This window comes from Sarcophilus harrisii, chromosome 1, assembly GCF_902635505.1.
Source record: "Sarcophilus harrisii chromosome 1, mSarHar1.11, whole genome shotgun sequence".
Taxonomy (NCBI): Eukaryota; Metazoa; Chordata; class Mammalia; order Dasyuromorphia; family Dasyuridae; genus Sarcophilus; species Sarcophilus harrisii.
Window position 1 is genome coordinate 606608672 of NC_045426.1, and position 20539 is coordinate 606629210.

The 20539-nt window shown below is 34.6% G+C and overlaps 1 protein-coding gene across 2 annotated transcripts in view; it reads left to right on the top strand.

Moving 5' to 3' along the window:
- The window catches only part of COL14A1 (collagen type XIV alpha 1 chain), a 249753-nt gene that overhangs the window by 148792 nt on the left and 80422 nt on the right, over positions 1-20539 (top strand). For both annotated transcript variants that reach the window (XM_031947145.1, XM_031947146.1), the window contains exons 29-34: positions 849-1013; positions 1642-1680; positions 1874-2012; positions 4297-4439; positions 5236-5345; positions 10527-10685. In XM_031947145.1, coding sequence (XP_031803005.1) covers positions 849-1013; positions 1642-1680; positions 1874-2012; positions 4297-4439; positions 5236-5345; positions 10527-10685 — 755 coding nt within the window. The remainder of the gene's footprint in view (positions 1-848; positions 1014-1641; positions 1681-1873; positions 2013-4296; positions 4440-5235; positions 5346-10526; positions 10686-20539) is intronic.

A 20539-nucleotide genomic window follows, 5' to 3' on the forward strand; every position in this document is an offset into this window, starting at 1 on the left:
AATAAAGAAAATTAAAGCACAATTACTTGTCTAAGATCACATAAGTAGGATAACATTTCTATCAGATTATAGAATCAGAACTTTAGATCTGGAAAAGACCTTACAAGCTATCTAGTCCAGGGCTTCTCAAACCTTTCCCAGTCACCATCCATTTTTGCCTGAGAAATTTTTGCAACCCTTGAGTCCAAACCAAGCTGTTTCTGGCAGCTTTAGTGCATGTGCTATGACAAGTGCAAGTTGTATGTTCAGAATCAAGGCTGCAGTGAAGTAACTCTATTCAATAAGGGCAAGCACTGTGAGAAACATCTCAGATTCAATACATGTTTGATTTCAAATTAAGTTTTGGTCCTTGCATTCACAAGCCTTTTGTTGTTGCCAGATTTATTTTTTGCAGACTGCCCCCCTCCTCAATCCAGTTTCATGACCCTACATGAGGTCCTAACCCACAGTTAAAGAAGTTTTGAACTAGTCCACCCTCCACTCATTTTACAAATGAAGAAACTGGATCAGCTAGATGGCACAATGGATAGAACAGCATTCTTGAGTCAGGAGAACCTGAATTCAAATGAACCTCAAAGACCTTAAGAAAGTTACTTAATTCCAATTGCCTCCCCCCCAAAATAAATAAAAATAAAATGTTTTTTTAAAAAATGAAGAAACTGATTCTCAGAGAGATCAAGCATCTTGCCCAAGATCACACAGTTCCTAAATGATTGAAGCAGGACTGAAATTCAGTTCATTTGACTCCTAATCCAGGGCTCTTAAACAGAAACTAGCCAAGTCTTGTTTTGCTTGCATTTTCCCCTTGTCTTCAGACTAATCAGAAATCTGGTCTCCTTCTTCTACAGGCATCAGCATTTTTGCAATTGGTGTGGCTGACGCAGATTATGGAGAGCTGCTTAGCATTGGCAGCCAGCCCAGCGCAAGACATGTCTTCTTTGTTGATGATTTTGATGCCTTTAAGAAAATTGAAGATGAGCTGATTACTTTTGTCTGTGAAACCGCATCTGCAAGTTAGTTCTTTGAATCTATAGTGGCTTATTCATTGGAAGCTTACAGGCTGAAACAGTTAATCCTTGTTAAATAATGAATCCCATACTGATTTGAGGAAGAATTGTCAACTTGACAAAGGCTTTCATATTATCTTTCATTGCAGATGTTACTTTTTGTACAAAAGAGCACATGGGAGTTTTACTGTATTTTTGTTCTTCCCATTTGGGGGGTTTAGGTTGATAAAGGCTTTTTCTAACCAAAAGAGTGTTGACTTTAAAGACCAGCTTTATTTAAAATAGCTCCTATTAATACTTTTCAGAAAAATACTAGCAAGTTTCCTCCCTCTTCATGCTCATAATGATCCATTTACTCTAGTGGGCACACACACACACACACACACACACACACACAAGAATAGGGATCTGAGACTTTGTTTTTCATTATGGTGGTTATGTGAAATGTCTGGTATCTGAGAAACCAGAGAAAATAATAGGCATGGATCACCTGAGGGTTTCAAAGTAATTCATCTTCAGAAAATTATTGAACTTCTCTTTTTAAGTTAAGAGTGAGGGGAGGTTGAAGTGGGGAAAATACATTTGGAAATATCTCTAAGTAACTTTTTTTTTTTTTTTTTTTTTTTTTTTACAGCTTGCCCTCTGCTCAATAAGGATGGCAACAATCTTGCAGGTACAGTGCTTTGGAGAGGGCCATTTTGCAAATACTAGAGGATAAAATAAATCCTACCTTATGTTCATTTATTTCACTGAAGCTCTTTCATTTTATTAGTTAGGATCACAGCTCTAATCTGAAGATATGTTCTCTTTTCTGTTATTGTTCATTCAATTCGACTCTGACCTGTTCAAAATGTTATGCTTTTCAGGATTTAAAATGATGGAATTGTTTGGTTTGGTTGAAAAGGATTTTTCAGCAGTGGATGGGGTTTCTATGGGACCTGGCACTTTCAATGTGTATCCATGTTACCAGCTACATAAAGATGCTCTGGTTTCCCAGCCTACCAAGTATGTTCATTTTAACTTCAGAATATCAAAGTATCGTTCTTTCAGATCTTAAAAAAAAAAAAAGTTATTTCATGCCAACATTGTCATGATACGCTTGGGAGCATAAAATTGCAATAACAAAACATTGTGGAACCTGTTCATTCCTTTGGAATAAGCTCTCAAAATTTCAAAAAAAAAAAAAAAAAAAAAAAAAAAAAACCTTTGCCAAATGTGTCTGGTTTTGCCTCATTTTTCCTATAAAGTTGTTTATATAATTTTACACAAACATTATCCATATATTAAAAAAGAATGTAACCATACCAAAATTTTTTTATAAAAAGGAAAACAAGTATATGTAGATTTAGGCTATTAGTGGGGAAAGTGCTGGATTTGGAATCAAGCAGATTTGAATTTGAATCCAGCTTCATGTATTTTCCAGTTTTGTGATTTATAATAAAGAGAATCAAATGAGAATAAAGTTAGCTATTATTATAAAAAAGTAGGGTAGTATTCTCTTCCTAAGTTAGTGGTTTCTTTTCTGTTGCTTACAAATAACCCTAGGTATTAGCCACATTTAAAAAAAAAAATCCTCTAGCTGTCTTTGTATATCTTTCTTTTTCTTCTCAAACTCCTTAATTCTTTGTTTCCACTTCCTCTCCTTTCTGTTTGTCTCTTCTATACTCTTTTTAATCTGAACTCTGACCTCTTCATTCAACTGACATTGATTTCTCCACAGTTATCAATGACCTCTTAAACGCTTTATCATGTGACCGCTTTACATTCCTCTGCCTCTCTGTTATCCTGAACCTTTCATTTGCTTTGACTCCATATCCCCAATCATTTACCAAATCTTGACATGTCTGTCTCTACATCTCTTGCTTCTGTCTCCTTTTTTCTATTCACACAGAAATCACCCTAATTAAATCTCTCATCATTTCTTGCCTAAATTATTGTCATAACCTGCTAATTAATGTTTCTGCCCCAAATCTCTCTCTACTCCAATTTATCCTCCACTGAACTAGCAAAGTAATTTTCCTAAAAGATTCATCTCACCAAGTCATTCTCCATTCAATGAATTCCATTAGTTAACTATCAACTTAGCTCAAATAACTATAAATTCCACTGACATTTAAGACTATTTACAACTTGGCCCCTAAGTGTTTTTCCAGTCTCTTACACATTTATCCCTTTCATGCATTCTCTGTCTAGCTATAATGATGTAGTTACTATTCCTCTTCCATCTCTGTGCCTTAGCATTAGCATCACTTCTTCTGCTTGGTATGCCTGACTTCCTTGTTTCTAGCACCTTCCTTACCATTACTTTGTATCTGCTTTGACTATGTCTTGTGTATAACTGTAACTATATATATATGTGTGTGTATGTGTGTGTGTGTGGGTGGGTGGGTGTGTGTGTACCTACATATTTACATTTTCTCTCCTCCCATTAAACATTCCCTGAGGGAAAGAACTGTTTCATTTTTGTCTTTGTATTCCCAGCTCTACCATAGTGGTTGGAATATGAGGTGTTTGATAAAGAATTGAATGATTAATTCATTGGATCAAATTGGAAGGGAGGGAAAATGGCTTTTATAGCCTTATAAAATTACAATTCAGTCTAAAAAAATAATACATTTCAGATCAATATTTCATTACAGTGATTTGCAAGAACCAGCAACATTCTTTTGTTATGCTCTCATAATAAAGGCTATTGGAAATAAATAAGCTATTAGTTTGAACTTAAAATCATTTTTATGATTTGAAGATTTTTATTCTCTTAGCATTTATTATCACATTATTTAATCCAAAGGAAATGTTTTCATGTTTACATCTGAGAAAATTTTCGAAGAGCCTCCTCTTTTCAGAAGTTAATATTTTAACTAATAGGTGTAGTAGAATGGATAGTTGCAGCAATAGTGTTCTGAAAAATTTAAGTCCAAGTATCTTAGAGCTGAAAGGATTACAGAATCATAGAATCTTGCATCTATTATTGGAAGGCACCTATGACTTTTTACAGATGAAAAAATTGAAGTTTAGAGAAATTTAGATACCTACTGAAATAGTAAGTGACCGAGTTAGAATTCAAGGCCTTCTCTCTTCCAATCTGTTTTTCCCCCACTGTACAAAGAGACTTTAATATCCAGCCTCTAGTTTACTTGCTAAATAGAGCTACAGAAGTTAGTGTAAGATTTCTTTTATTAGGCAATAAGAGCCTTAATGAGAGTGGTGGCAGGACAAATAGAATTTAGTGCATGTTCTAGATATAATTTATTTATTTAAAACACTGTGATGTTCTCTCCTCTAATAGATATTTGCATCCAGAAGGATTACCTTCAGACTACACCATCTCTTTTCTTTTCCGGATCTTGCCTGATACTCCTCAAGAACCATTTGCTCTCTGGGAGATTTTAAATAAGGACTCTGATCCACTTGTTGGAGTCATTTTAGATAGTATGTACATGAATCTGCATTGTATTTGTGTTTTGTGTCTGTTAGTTATTATGCATGTATGTGGATACCACAATGGAAAATTTAAAGGACAGATGCCATGCTGCTATCTTACAAATCTCTGTACTTTTATCAATGTAGGTATCCCTGATGCCAAGGCAGATTATAACCCTTTCTGAGCAAAAGGTCACCATGAGTTGCTGCAGTGAAAAACATTTAATGTGTGTTGACCATCATAGGGCATGTGAAACTTTAGACTAGTCTTCATGCAACAAATGCATAATTGTGAGAGATTGCTCTCTGCAGAACCGAGGGTTCCTGCCACCATAATGAAGCAACAGAAAAGCACTCTGAATACATTTTGCAGAGTATTTTCACATTTCTTAATTCACCTCATTGAATGTGCTTATCATGAAGTCCATACGGTAGATTTTTCCCCCATTTTAAAGATAAGGAAACCTGTCTTCAAAGACATTAAGTGATCTGCCTGAAGTTATATAAGCAACACTTGGATTTATTTATTCTTATCTTTAATCTAATATTCCTTTCACTAATTTTTGAATAGAAGAGTCACTTTATATCCATATATAAACTCTGTCTTTATATATTAGTTCTCAAAGGCCATGCCTCTTGACATACGCTAAGGTATGTTTCAGTTTACTTTCAAGGATCACCTTGAGAAGACTCATTCTCCAGACCCAGGGAAGAGAAATCATTTGCCTATCTGTGATATATTCATGTTTTGATTATGTTTGTCTTTTATTGTGTTCATACAATTGTTCATTATCCCACCAAACAGATGGAGGCAAAACAATTACCTACTTCAATTATGACTACCAGGGAGACTTTCAGACTGTAACCTTTGAAGGGCCTGAAATCAAGAAAATATTCTATGGGAGTTTTCACAAGGTCAGTTATAACATTTTTTATGCCATATTGGTCAAAGCAAGAGAGTTAGTAAAATGTATGTTAGTAAAATATAAAATTCTGTAACAGTATAGAGTATCTAAGTATAAAAATTTAGGTATAAAACAAGGCAGCCTTCTCTAAAGGATCTGACATTCCTACTCTGAAAATATCACTTGTAGCCACAGAGTAAAAATATTCATTTATGTTGACTGGTAAAGATTAGTGGTCTCTTTAATTACTTCTTCATACACAGATGAAAATATTTTCAGTTGAAGCATCTTGGACAGCTGGTCTACACACACACACACACACACACACACACACACACACACCTATATTAACCCTTTTTGTCTCAAAGAATGCCATCCAGGAAGATTTGTAAAAATTCTCTGTCCTTATTTTAATAACTTGGCATCTGTGACCTAAAACCATTACTTAAACTTTCATTCCTCTTTAAGACTGTAAGACAAGGACAAAGAAACACAGATTTACAATTGGAAGAATTTGTAGAAGTCATCTGGTCCACCCTCCCTCATTTTACAGATCAGGAAACAGGCTTAGAGAGAATTACCCCAAATCACATAGAATGTATAATATAAAAGGGCACAAAATTGAATTCCTGGCCCATTATTCCAAGTTTGGTACTTCTGTATTATACTATATTATAGTACTCTACTTCTACTAAAAAATAATTATGACTCTACTAGAATACCTACCCAAAATCTTTGACTTAGAAATTTGTGAAACTATCCATTATACTATGGAGTCACATGGAATGAAACTTTTTGACCCTCATTTTTCCTATATGTTTAGTTAAGGCTCATCTTCATGAGATTCAGTGCTCTGGTTTAATATATGACTTGTAAAGGGAATAAGGCTCCCTACTTAATACACACACATAACCCCTACATATGTAAAAAAAAAAAAAAAAAAAAAAAAAAAAAAAAAAAAAAAAAAAAAAAGTTCTGTAGCTCTCCTAAACCAGAATGAAATTAAATTGAAACAGTTTTAACATCCAAACACAGGAATTAAATCCCACTTAACACTACCCTGGGTCAGATAGCATCTAGTTAGTGAATAAGGAGGGCAAAGATCTTTAGATGTATAATCCCTTAAGATTGTGAGCTCCTTGAAGACCGGAGCAATCATTTGCTTTTTAGTATCTCCAGTGCTTAACGCAGTGCCTGGCACACAGTGGGTGTTTAATAGATGTTTGTTTGATTGGTTGCCACAGAAACATGTAGGTTCGTCATACTACAGAAACTTTTCCTTACCCAACAAAAATTTTGTTCTTGAAGAACTCCAATTTTTACATAAATACACTCCTCAAAGAGTTTATACTTTCCATCAGTGGCATTTATTCATTTGGTATGATTTGCTTTTCATAAGCTTTCATCTAAATTTTATGTGATGTCTTCTTAGTATATGGTCCATGATACTATAATAGAGAGGACCTGTGGTTATTCAATCTAGAAAAGAGCCTATTTAGGGGGCAAGTTGATAGCTGTCTCCAAACATCTGAAAAAGATGTAGAAGGGATTAGTTTTGTTTGACTTGGCAGTACAGGGCAGGACAGGGAACAATGGTAGGAAATAGAAGAAAGGCTGAGTTTAGTTTTACAAAAGGGAAAACTTCCTAACTTAGAATTGCCTCAAAGTAGAAAGGGCTGCCAAAGAACCTAATGTTGATGGAACCCTTCTCTAAAAATCTTCAAGCAAAGACACGGACAATATCTTGTTAGGGATTTTTAGAGGTGAATTCACCATCAAGAACAGTCTGGAAGAAAAGTCTTCTGAGATCCCTTTTACAATTAAGATTCTGTCATTCCCTCTTGTTTTCTAACTAGATGCCATATCCCGAATTTGGAATTTAAGTTGAAAATTTCAGAATACTTAAAGCAATTTACCAGTCTTGACTTCAGAAAACTTATGGTAAAGAATATCTCTCATCTCATAGAAGGAAAGTGGTAGATCATAAGCTGAAATAAACATGTAATTGTCAGATATTACAAAAAGGTTTGTTTTCCTCAATTGTACTTTGTTATAGGAGAGAATTCTATTTTTTATAGGTATGGATAGGGACAGGGGTTAGCAGCCATAGTAACAAAAGTACAATATAAAAAAACAGCATCTATAATTTTTTTTAAAATGAACATTAAATGCAGTAACATAATTAAAACACTTCTTTTTCATGTTTCAAGTTGAGGTTAGGGCCACATTACCAGTATTGCTCTGAAAGACTTTATAGAGACAGAAATGTTATAATTCGTGGACAGAGATATTTCCTTCAATGGCCTCTTTGGATTTACTCTCATTTTCTCCTAAATTCTATTTGGCATTGATTTTTTTTCCCCCTGGTCAGAATCTGGAGCACAGCTCCAAAGGAAAATTTGAAAGAAAAAAGCTCCACCTTTGAAATTTCACAACTCTTAAAAAGCTAGCCAGTGATATTCTGTGAAGTATGATGAACTTGTAATATTCATTCCAAAGAATTTTTTTTCTTAACCTTAGGTAAATTGTAAGTTCCATACACATTGCCAGCAAAACTGAGAGACATAGAATAAGTGAGCATAATTATAAAAAGCCTTCCTGAAAGCCACAAACCAAAGCTAAGTTCTTTAAACTGTGCAAGAAGCCCTTTCCTCTTTTCCCTGTCCCTACTTCAGAAAACTTTTCACCTACTCCCTCCTCTTTAAAAAATATATGTGTACCTAAAAAATGTGAGAGCACAGCAAATTTTTTCAAAATCAAATCTCTTTTCATGACTGGAATTCTCTCGGAATTGATAGTGTTTCTTCATTTCAGATTTAATCTCCAGTTAGTTTTAATTATATATATATGTTTGCCCTATAAATTTTTTTTTCAAATAGTTACTTCAATTTAGTTATCTATTACATAAATATTCTTCTAAGATTCCTTTTGTACAGTGAAGTCTCCTTTCTTAAAGCGAATCAATGCTTTCTAGTTTATCAGCTTCATAAGTTTAAATTATTATGTATTGGGTTTTCTGAAAGTATGGGGAAAGTTTATAGGCTTAAAATTAAGAGAGGAATAAAAGTGAGGCTCTCCAAATGATTGTTAGGATCAAGTCATTTTTAAAAATTTTTAACTTTATGAATCAAGTTATTTTTAATCACAGAATCTGAGTTGCAAAGACCCTAATAGGTCATTTAATCTAATCTGTACCTAAAAGAGGTTCTGTTCTCATAAACTGGACAAGTTGTCATCAAACTTTCTCCTAAATACCTCAAATGAAAGGAAACCAGTTCCTCCCTATAGCATACCATTTTGCTCTATTTATCTTTTCCTGACATGAAGCTTAAAATTTCCTCTTTTATTAATTCTTACCTATGACTTCTATTTTCTGGGACTAAGGATAAAACTTCTACATAACAGCCCTTTATATACTTGAAGATTGCTACCATAACTCTCCAAGTCTTCTGGCTAAGAATTTCCAGCTTTTTTATATTTGTTCTCACATGGCCTGATTTTGAGGATCTGTATCATCTTGGTCACTCTCTTTTGGACTATCTCTAGCTTGTCTGTGACTTTCCCAAAATATGCTTCCCAGAAGTGAACACATTATTCCAGATGTGACCTGAACATAATATCATCTGCATCTTTTAATGCAAACCAAAAATCTCATTAACTTTTTTGGCTGCTGTTATCATACTGCTGACTCATAATGAACTTGCAATCCATTAAAATCCTGAGATCTGATTCAGATGATCTGCAGTCTAGACCTTTCCCTCCATCTTGCAATTGTGAAGTTGATTTTTTAAGCCCAAATGTAAGATTATATATATATATATATATATATATATATATATATATATATATACATATACATATATATATAATTGTTATTATTGTATTGTTGGTCTGTTTTCAATCATATCTGACTTTTGATGATCCTATTTGGGATTTTCTTGGTAAAAATAGTAGAGTAATTTTCCAATTCCTTCTCCATATTATTTTGTGGATAAGGAAACTGAGGTAAATAGAATTAAGTAACTTCCTCAAGATCAAACATAATTAATAAATATCTGAGGCTAAATTTGAACTTACTAAAAATGAGTCTTTGAAACTCCAAGTCTAATATTTTAACTACTGGGTTACCTAGCTATCTGTACATGTAAACACGCACACACACACACACACATACACACACACATATATATGATATTGTATTGTCATAAAACATCATGTCACATCATATATCATATCATATCATGTTATATCATTATATCATATTGTATCACATCTTGCCAGATATGGTACAGTATTCTAATTTACAAAAATCTGTATCTTGACTGTCATCTAGTCCTTCCTAAATGTGTTTCATGTATAAATTTGATGAGCATGCTATTAATCCCAGAATCTCAAGATTAGAAGGGATGCCACAGGCCATCGAATCCAGCCAATTCGCCAACAAAATCTGTTTTGCAAGTTGGTGTCTGACATGTGTTTATCTGAAGCCTCTAGTAAAGGGAAACTCCCCATCTTTAGAATTAGTAAATTCCATTTTTTTGGATAGCACTAAATCATTAGGATTTTTTCTCTCATAAAACCTAAATTTTACTCTTTGCAATTTTACCTCATCTTCTATACCTTTATAAAATTTATTGAGAAAATCTTTAAGATGTACAAAGTGCAGAACAAATCCTTAGGGTGCTCTCTTAAAGAATCCTTTCCAAGTTTTTATATTAATTAATGACTACTCTGTTGGTTTAGCCTTTAGATTATTTCTGATTCCACATAACTGTACTATCATTTAGCTCACATCTCTCTGTCTTTCTCACAAGATTTAGTCAAGTGTTTTACTAAAATAATGAAAGACTAAGAATTTTGGAAACTTAGTACAATCTAGTTTATGAACCAGAACCCACTAGAAAATACTTATATTTTATACAGATCTCCAGTTGTCCTAATGAAATAATGATTCTCATGTCATCATCCTTAACAAAACAGAATATTTGAATACCTCTCTTCCTTTATAGCTATCCAGTCCAGTAAAGTTTAAGTTTCTTGAGGGCAGGCATTATTTTTATTTCCTAGTCCAGTGCTATGTACAGAGTAAGTACTTAATAAATGTTTAAATGGAGTGGAATGTAATGAGATTCAAAGTTTGACAGTAATTTTTTTCTTGTTTTCTTACCTGACCTTGGCTTTTTTCCCCCAGCTGCATATTGTTATTAGCAAGACCTTAGCTAAAGTGTTTATTGACTGCAAACAAGTGGGTGAAAAAGCCGTAAATGCATCTGGCAACATTACTGCCAATGGCATGGAAGTCTTGGGAAGAATGGTCAGATCAAGAGGACCAAAGGAAAACTCTGCTCCAGTAAGTAAAAAATAAGTGATTTCAAGAAAATTTTATTCAAGAAAATTTCTGGTGCCCATGGGAATAGAAAATTGTTGCCATTTTGTTCTATGTAGTTAATGTTATGTTTTATGTTCCCCTCAGTTACAAATATAGAAAGACCAAGCTATGTTAATTGACACTAAACATCATAATTTTAGTTTGAAACAAAAATTTGCATCCTACTATTTCTATTTTCTTTGCTTTATGGACCAAACAAAAAAAATGTAATGTGTTGATCAACACTGATTGGAACTTTGAGGTATTCTTAAATTTTTATCCTTCCTATATTAAAAACTCAAATCAAAGTCCACTGTCTTCATGAAGTCTTTCTTGGCCATTCTAGTTCCTGTATAAACTCTCTTCTTATGTTTCTCATACATAGTGTTAGAGGACAGTTTTTTTTTTTTTTTTTTATTGTGGATTTTTTCTAGGGGAAACATATTCAGTGCCTTTCCATAAGTGAAGGCAACAGAGAAGGAAATCACAAAGTTTCCATGCTCTGGGCAGTAAGCTTGCCTCTGTTATATTTCTGAGGAAGGAGACTCCAAGCTAAAGTGAACTTAGTTCTTTTCTGTATTCATCTCCTCAGCCTTTGAAGTTTAAGCTAAGCAAGTAAAATTAAAAGTCTTCTCTTTCCACCATAGGAGTGGGGACTGCAGTAATATGGATATCTGCTACTTCAGAATTAGGTTTTAATGAGATCTAATTTGTACAACTGTGAAAGAGTCATGAGAATACATTTTAATCTTTTATGTATTTTTGGGAGGGGGGGGGAGAGAACCATGTTTCTCATAGCTTGGTTGAGGATTTTGTTTACTATCATATAGAAAATTTTTAATAGGTGGGCCAAAATGAATATGTATTTAAGCAGCACAATTTTTTCTGACATGGTGTACTTTTCGTGATGCAATGAAGAATTAAAATTTTGAAAACTTCAAGTTTGCCAAGAAAGCACATTCCTTTCATTACCTACATGTCAGAATCCTGGACAAACATTTTTGCACCACAAAATAATACTACCTGTTCATTACTAATTAGGATGTTCTGTCATTTAAATTGTTTGTTAGAGTTAATAGGCATTTCATTTGAGCAAGCAATTTTTTTTTATCAGTAATATTATTCTAGAAGCCTTACTGTTTGAAATAATTTCTGCTGTCCTCTCCAAAAAATACCCACATTCCTGTAGAGATATCTTAAAACTCAATATGTCCAAAAGAAACTCATTATCTTCTCCCCAGGACCACCCTCCTTTTTCCCTAACATGTGCAGGATCAGTCATCCAGGTTCACAGCCTTCTCCATGCATTTTCACTGGTAGTAGACAAACAGATGGCACAGAATACTGATGGTGTGATTTATGTAGGCACCAAATATTGGAGTTTATTCATGTGAAGAATTCAAAATGGCCATTCTCTTTGGCAAAGATAGGTTTATTTAGGAGAAGAGGTTACAGACAAAACAAAGAGATACAATAGGTACCAGGAGTAGTAAAAATGGAATAGAGTTGGGAGAGCATATAGTGAGTAAAAGGAGCTGTAATAGATAACAATGAAAAAGGCAAGTTCCCCATTGGAACCCACAATTAACTAGGAGAAAGGAAATACTCCATGAAGTAGAATTATACCATTGAGTGGCAGGCTAAATCCATAGACGAGTTTAGCACTCTTAAAGAGTTAGTTAGCTATAAGAAGAAGAAAGACACCAGGAGCTACAGTGGGAGAGAGTAAGAGGAAAGACATCTTGAGGTATGGGGAAGGGGTGAAAAGAAAGGCTAACCCAAAAGGGGTTCAACAAAGATGGCATGGGCCACAAGCAGATTTATAGTGGAAATCAAAGTTCAGGGGTTTGATATAACTTGGATTTCTTACTGAACACAGCAAGATGGGGCTACCCATGATCTTCACAGAGTGACCCCCCCCTCAGTGCCCTTCTCTGCTTGTCTCAGTAATCTTATCAGTACTTCGGTATTTCTTTGCTAACCGTATCCAGTAATCCAGGATCTTATAATTGAACCTAGAGTCAGGTAGACTTGAGTTCAAATACTCCTAGCTGTGTGACTCTAGACAAGTCTCTTAACTTCTCTGTGCCTCACTTACCTCATTTGTAAAACTGAAATTAAAAATGGCAGCTGCCTCTCAGTTTTGAGTTGTCGTGAGGATAATATTTATTATGTAGGATGCATTTATGCAAAGTGTAAAGTGTAAGATGCATTTATGTAAAGTGCATTGAAAACATTTAAAAGTTATATAAATACTATTATTAGCTGCCTCCCATGACTAGAATGTTTTCCCTTCTCATCTCTGTCATTTGGCTTCCTTGACTTTCTTTAGCTAAATAAGATTATCTCAAGTTTATTTTGTATAGGTCTGGTTTGTATGCCGTTTTCTTGCAGATTGTCTCCCCCATTAAAGAGTATTCTCAATAGAAAGTTAAATAAATTTAGATAAGAAAATATTGATGAAAGAAATTGTTCAGTGTGATAGAGAAAGCATTAGATTTAGAGTTAGAAAGACCTGGATTCAAATACTGCCTTCTTAGTATGTGGATAACCAAGCTAACTTCTTCAGTGCTCAGTTTCTTCATCTATAAAATGAAAGCGTTGGATTCATTGATCTCTAAGATACTTCCCAGCCCTAAATCTGTAATCCTGTGAATGGAATTGAACTGAATATCACCCTTTGGCATCATGGATTTTTTTTTTCCATTCTGATTTACTATTAGTGGTATGTTCCATGCATGGAATCTACAACATTCCAGCTCCATAAATCACACTTTTTCCTAATTGCACCACTTACATAAAACTTGGACTCCAAACATCTAGCCAATCAGTTATGAAGGAAAAACAAAAGGGGTCTTTGGAACTCAGACTCTGGATGACAACAGTTGTATCCTTGCCACAAAAGAAAAGCAATTCAACAGAGTCCTCTCTGTGGTCCATTTCCAGCAATAACAGACAAAAGGCAAATTTACAGCAGTCAATCATCAAAGGGATTCTTTGTAAGGGCAGTAGAACAGAAATACTTGCTTTTGTTTGAACCTAGCAGCCTATAAAGGATTACTTAGTTGATTTGCAAACTGCCCACTCATCAAACAATTTAACTGTGTTGAAATGGATTCTGTTAAAAGGGGAATTGGAGGTTCAGGTCTATTTCTTTGAGGAGTGAAGCTTCTCCATCATCTGTGAGACAGATAACATTAAATTCATTTCTCAGGCTGTAACATGTGTAAATTACAAATTAGGATGTTTATGCCCAAATTCTGTTGTAATAAATAGGCATAAGCTTAAAAGTGAGAAAAATCCAACACCTATTTCTTTATTTTCTGCTTTAAAAAGTTGGGGATAGAAGGGGGTGGAGATAGAGGAAATATGAAAATATCTGGTTACTCCAGATGGGAAAATGTGTATTTGAGAAGGTTCAGCAGCTACAAAAAAATCAAAAACCTATGGTTCTTTGGAGTCTTACTGAATTTGAAATGAGTCTCCAAGTACTGGTTATTTTAGACAACTCTAGAGATTTGGCTCATGCTTCCTTCTCCTTTGACAAATTCTTTGCAGAGGCATTTGGGTGGAGCAAAGATGAATAGGTTTTAAATGGAGAGTAACTAACTACTGTATTGAATTCACATATTCTTAGATGGAAAACAACTTGCAGATGAAATCTCAGCAGGCAAGATTTTATAAGGAATGGCTACTCTCTCTGCTGGGACTGAAATAAGAAGTAGGTCTTAACTTAGTTGCTGTCAAAATACATGTGGATAGAAACAGACAGTTCATATACCATGTCTTTGACACTGACCATGCATTTTATTTTTGCTTCTTTATCCTTTTCTGGTAATTAAGAACATAAAAACACCCCCAGTTAGGGCAGTGCCTAGACATTTGTGAGCCTGTGACAAAACAATATTTCTTAGTCTCCCTTTCCCACACCCCAATTCTCTTCTGGTTCCAGTACTCACTTATTCCAGACATATTAAGCATCTATTTTATGTCTAGCATTGTGCTATGTATTCTGGGAAATATAAGAACAGGTACCAGATCAGTGATTTGTGGGGAATACCCAATAAGGATCTCTTACTCTACCAATGCAGCTCTGTACTTACTCTGTAATATACAGCCTTATGGACTTGCCTGGGGCAGAGGAATTAGGGGTCCTGTCTAAGGTCACACTGGCAGTAAAAGTCAATAAGAGACTTGTACCTATGTCTTCATGCCTCTGAGCCCAGTTCTCTATTACATTAATTTCCTGCCTAAATATTATACCATATCTTTAGGGACCATAACAAGAAATATTATTAATCATGAATTATGTATGACATTTCTAAACATGTTCAATCTGTAAGAAAAATAGAGCTCTGAACCAATGGTACTTTATTAAAGGGTCCATGGTCTTTTCTAATGAAGTAGATCTCAGATCTTCCTCACAGATGTGATTTAGGAGGGTAATTTCTAGTTCTGATGATGAGATTGATATAGATACCAAATTTGGAGTTCAGGCATATGACAAATTCACAATATCCATTCTCTGGCAAAAATTGGATTTTATTTTTTTTTTGGGGGGGGGAAGATTACAGACAAAATCAAGAGATATAATAGATATCAGGAATGATAAATATGAAATAGAGTTGGTAAGGAAAAGGAGTCTTAATAATTGATGATTTCCCTAGTGAAGGTCACAATTAACCAGGAAAAAGGGAATACCCTATGAGATTGGAGTATGCCTTTGATTAAATGGTTAAATCCTTTTAGTTAGCTATAAGGAGAAAGAATAGAAGCATGGTAGGCATGAGAGGAGAGACACCATATGACATGGAGGAGAGGTAAGGAGAAGCGAAAGACAACACAATGCAGCAAGTTGTGGCAGGACCAACCCAAAGGGGGTCAGAAAAGATTGACTTGAACCAGGGACAAATTTCTAGGGGAAATTTAATCTCAGAGATTTGACATGACTTGGATTGCTGACTGGACTATTCCTGGTATATTCCTACTTCATGAAGTATCTTCTTTCTCCTGATTAACTGAATTCCACTAGGGAACTTGTCTTTCCCATCATTACTTGTTAAAACCCCTTTTCTTGCTAACCATACGCTCTCCCAAATCAATTTCATATTTACCATTCTTGGTGTCTATTGTATCTCTTCATTTTGTCTATAACCTCTTTCCCTAAATAAGCCTAGCTTTTGCCAAAGAGAGAGGCCATTGTGAATTTGTCACATGATATAACCCTAACATTTGGTGCTGTATCCCAAACAAGGTGGGATAACCCACAACAGACAGAGGATGGGACTATGAGTCTAAACTGATAGTTTTATAGTGCTTGAAACACAACTAATACTGGTAGAACAGGTATTAATTGATGTTCTTCTGTCCCTGGGGCCTTCAAAGGAATTGGGCAAAGAGGATAAGGTTTTAAAAATAGTACCAATTAAACACATTAGCATTTATCCATTTGAAAATGGCCAATCACCACAGGTGTTGGACACAGAAACTTTAATTGAAAATAGGTCCCAGTTCTTTTAGAATGTATAATTTAATAATATAGTTTCTGGTCAAGAATAACTTAAAATACTGTTGGACAAGACAAGGGCTACATGCGTGAAACAAGTTACCAGTATATGATCAAATACTTTTCACTTTCTGGTTTATAATATATTTTCACTTGTACTATACACTTTTATACTCTCACCAAGGTGTTTGAAGTATAGCACTAAATGTTGAGATTGATATTCAGGCACCAAATGTTGGAGTTTGGTCACATGATGAATTCACAATGGCCATTCTCTTTGGCAGAAAAAAAAAAAGTAGCTTTATTTAGGAGAAGAGATTACAAACAAAATAGAGCACCACAATAGTCATCAGGAATGATAAGTATGAAATTGATTTGGGAGAGCATATGGTTAGCAAGGAAAGGGGTTTTAACAATTAATGATAGAAAAGACAAATACCTTAATGGAACTCACAATTAACCAGGAGAAATGAAGTAGGATCATACCATGAATTGTCAGGCTAAATCCTAAATGGGACAGCATCCTAAAAGAGTTACTTAACTAGTAGAAGGAAAAAGATACCACGAGGCATAGGGGAAGTGGGGAGGGGAAAGACACCAGAGGCAGAGTGCTGTGACAGGTTTTACCCAAAAGAAGTCCAGCAAAGATCCTGTGAACCATAAACAGTTTTATAGAGGAAATTTGTCCTCATGGGTTTGATATAACTTGGACGCAGCAAAGTGGAGTTACCCATGACCTCCACTGTTATCTGCTGCTCTTGTGGTTTCTAGAATCCAGACACAGTACCTGCAATTGCTTCTCTTCTTGTGAGAGGATGATGATGATACAAGGAGACTGAGAGGCAGTTATGTTGTCTGACCTCCCCACTGAGAGGCAGTTGTGTTGTCTGACCTCTCTCCTCTTCCCTCTGCCTCCAATTTATTTCATTCCCAGTCCACAAACAACACCTGTGTCAGTAAAGACAGGAAAGGCTGCCCTGCAACTCCCTCAAATGTCACAATTCATAGCTGAGGAGGCTCAAGGAGAACTGACCTGCTCTTTCACCCAGACATGGTTCTTAACACTCCATTCAGTACCTTTTCCTGTTTGCCTCAGTAATTTTTATCAGTACTTTAGGCTTTCTCTACCAACCTCACTTACTAACCCAGGACTTCATCAGCACCACTAAAATTAGGTGGCTACAAGTAGTATTCCTTTTCCTTATTCCTTTTCTAAAGGCAGATGTAGAGAGAGAAATATTTTACCCAAGGTCATATAATTAGTCAATTTGTTGTTCAATTGTGTCTAATTCTTCATGATCCCATGGACAGTATGTTGTATACTGTTATGAGATTTGCCCAAGTTCAAATAGCTAGTGAGTGTCTGAAGCTGGATGCTCAATCTATCTATTAATCTTCTAAATGGCATTTTAAAGCCACATTTACAATTAAAAAGGTTAGCATTCAACTATGAGAATTACATTGCAAATATTTTCATTTTATACTTCCCTAATACATGTTAGAAGAAAATAATATAAAGGTCTTTGCAAAATTCTTAAAGTTAAAAATCCTAGATTTTAAAGAATATATATACAACTTTAAAAATTAGTATATGAAACAGGAATTATCCCACAAAATGAAAGCATTTTACATGATTATATCCCTTAGTAATAGACTATAGCTAACAAGAGGGTATGTTTGTGTTATGTGCACCTATATTAATGAGATCACAAATCCCCTGGAATATTGACATACAGACACAAATATATCATAGGTATCCATAGAAAATAAGTTGGGTACAAATACTGCTTGGAGGAACAGTGCCATTAGTCATTTGCTTCCTCTTAATGAAAGGGCTGTTCAGAATATTGGGATGAAGTATTTGCTCACCTAATTCATACTGTGATACAGGGATATGTGTATGCATTCCAAGATTTCAAATCTCCAATGGATCTGTGATCTCTATAATCTGAATATTTCCTCCAGGGATATTTATATATCACAACCTATCCTTGCCTGACATGATGTATCTGCAAATATTTATATGTATAGGTTCATTTTCTTTGAAATAATAAGATGTTAGAACATTTGTTTGATGTATAATCAGGAATACATACTCAAATAAGAGAGAAAAATCTCTGAATGAATGCAGAGGACTCAAAAAATGACAGCACTACTGATACCTACAGAAAATATGAAGTGTATATAAAAGAAGTTCTTTTCATTCGATGTAAATCAGAAGAGACAGCTCATGTGGCATTTTTAAATGGCAGGCTTGACTTCATTCAACACATATAAAAATATTGTAAAGCAAGCCAGATGATGAACTGGCAGATAATTCTGCAGTCTCTCTAAACACTTATCTATTGTATATTTCTTCCTCGTGGTACATTTCAACTACTGATATATATTTTATCATTTGGGATGGTTGGGTGGATCATTTATATTGTTAAAAAAAAAACCCTCAAGAAAGAATGATGTATTTTAGAATTGTTAAGCATAAATTAGAAATTATTAAACCTAAAATGCTTTAGGCTCTATACCAAGATAAACTGAATGTTCTATACCAAGATAAATAACCCAACCTCTTCATACAGGAAGCTTTCACATACTTAATAGAGTCCATCTGATGTTGTCTTCGAGTGGGCCCCAAATGTTCTCAGACAAAGCAGCATCCTTAGGTTAATCCAAAGTTTCAGTATTATATCTTTAGCCAAAAGACTTGGTTTATTGAAAAAGAAACCAGAAGAAAAATTGAGCCATAGTTTTGAGGATTAATAGTGTTCAGATTTTACACTCACAATCTGTCTCTTGCCAGGAACTTTCTCAACAGGGTTCTTTAACATATTAAAATAATGTTCTCTTAGAAATGGTTGGAAATAAAGTAATGATCTATTTCTATACCACCATGATGAGGATCCATCTTGACACAATTCTTGGCTTTACAATGACATCTATATAATGAAGGATTCCATTGTAATAGAAAGATGCGAGAGGTTTTTTTTTTCCACTAAATTGCATTGAAACATCAATTTTCATTGAATGTCTCCTTCCTTGTTTTTTTTTTAATTTGTCTATATTAATAAGCAGGAGGTGACTTAAAACATTTGTAGTTGTTTAGTCGTTTTTCAGTCATGTCTGATTCTTCATAATCCAATTTGTGGTTTTCTTGGCAAAGATACTGGAATGGTTTGCTATTTTCTTTTCCAGCTTATTTTACAGATGAGGAAATTGAGGCAAACAGAGTTAAGTAACTTGCCTAGGATCATAAAGCTAGTGAGTGTCTGAAGCTGGATTCATACTCAAGTCTTCCTGACTCTAAGAGCAGGGTTCTTTTCATTATCTTATCTAGCTATCCATCTTCATTTGTTAAAAGGGAATAATAGCACCCATCTTTCAGGGTTGTTGTGAATATAATTATATATTACAGTGCCTGGAACATAATAAGCATCATATAAATATTAGCTATAAAAACAAAGTAAGGAATTAAGAGGTTCTAGTAATTATTAAGGGTAAGAAGATAAAAAGGGTTATTTGCCAAGAAACAAACCTATGATTCTTATTTCTCAGCTCTTTTTCTTTTAGTACTAGCTTGTAGAGGGCCAGAACTCTGAGAAAAGTATCCTTGAAGCAAAGATACTTACAACAGGGTGTTTACTAGGTGTGATTGATGATATAATGGTTCTCTCATTCACATATACTTTGTACTTAGTGTGATATGGTGATGTAATGGTTCTACAGTTGGCATATGCTCAGTGTGCTGTAGTGATGTAATTGTACTAAAGTATTTAAGGGCTGAGAGGACTGGAGGAGCTTGAGCTCGGACTCAGACTCCAGACTCCATCCTTGACTATTCTCATGGAGCTCTCCCAACTTCGTCACTTCTCCACCTAAGACCAAAGTTCATCCAGAGATCCTCAAGAAAGCTAGTCCGGACAGTACACTAGATTATGTTTTCTCTCTTTATATAGGAAAAAATGTATAGAATGAATATTGTAAATAAATATAGGATGAAAATTAATAAAACTCACTTATTAATTTTTTTCTTATGTTCTTAATAACCCTAATTCCATTGAGTGAGGGATGACAGTGTAATGAATATTGTAATACATTCCAAGAGCAAGAACATACATATATATACTTACACATATAAGTGGAGACAACTATATAAGTTACTATAGCAATATTGCTGTAGAATTTCTCAAACTAATCTAGTTATGAAATATTTGGGGCTTGAAATATAATGATAGAATCTGTAAATAGCAGTTCAGTTAGCCTGGAAGTATGAAATATATCTGTGACTATGGGAAGAATGTGGGGAAAATTTTGAAGCAAAAAACTGAAATATTTG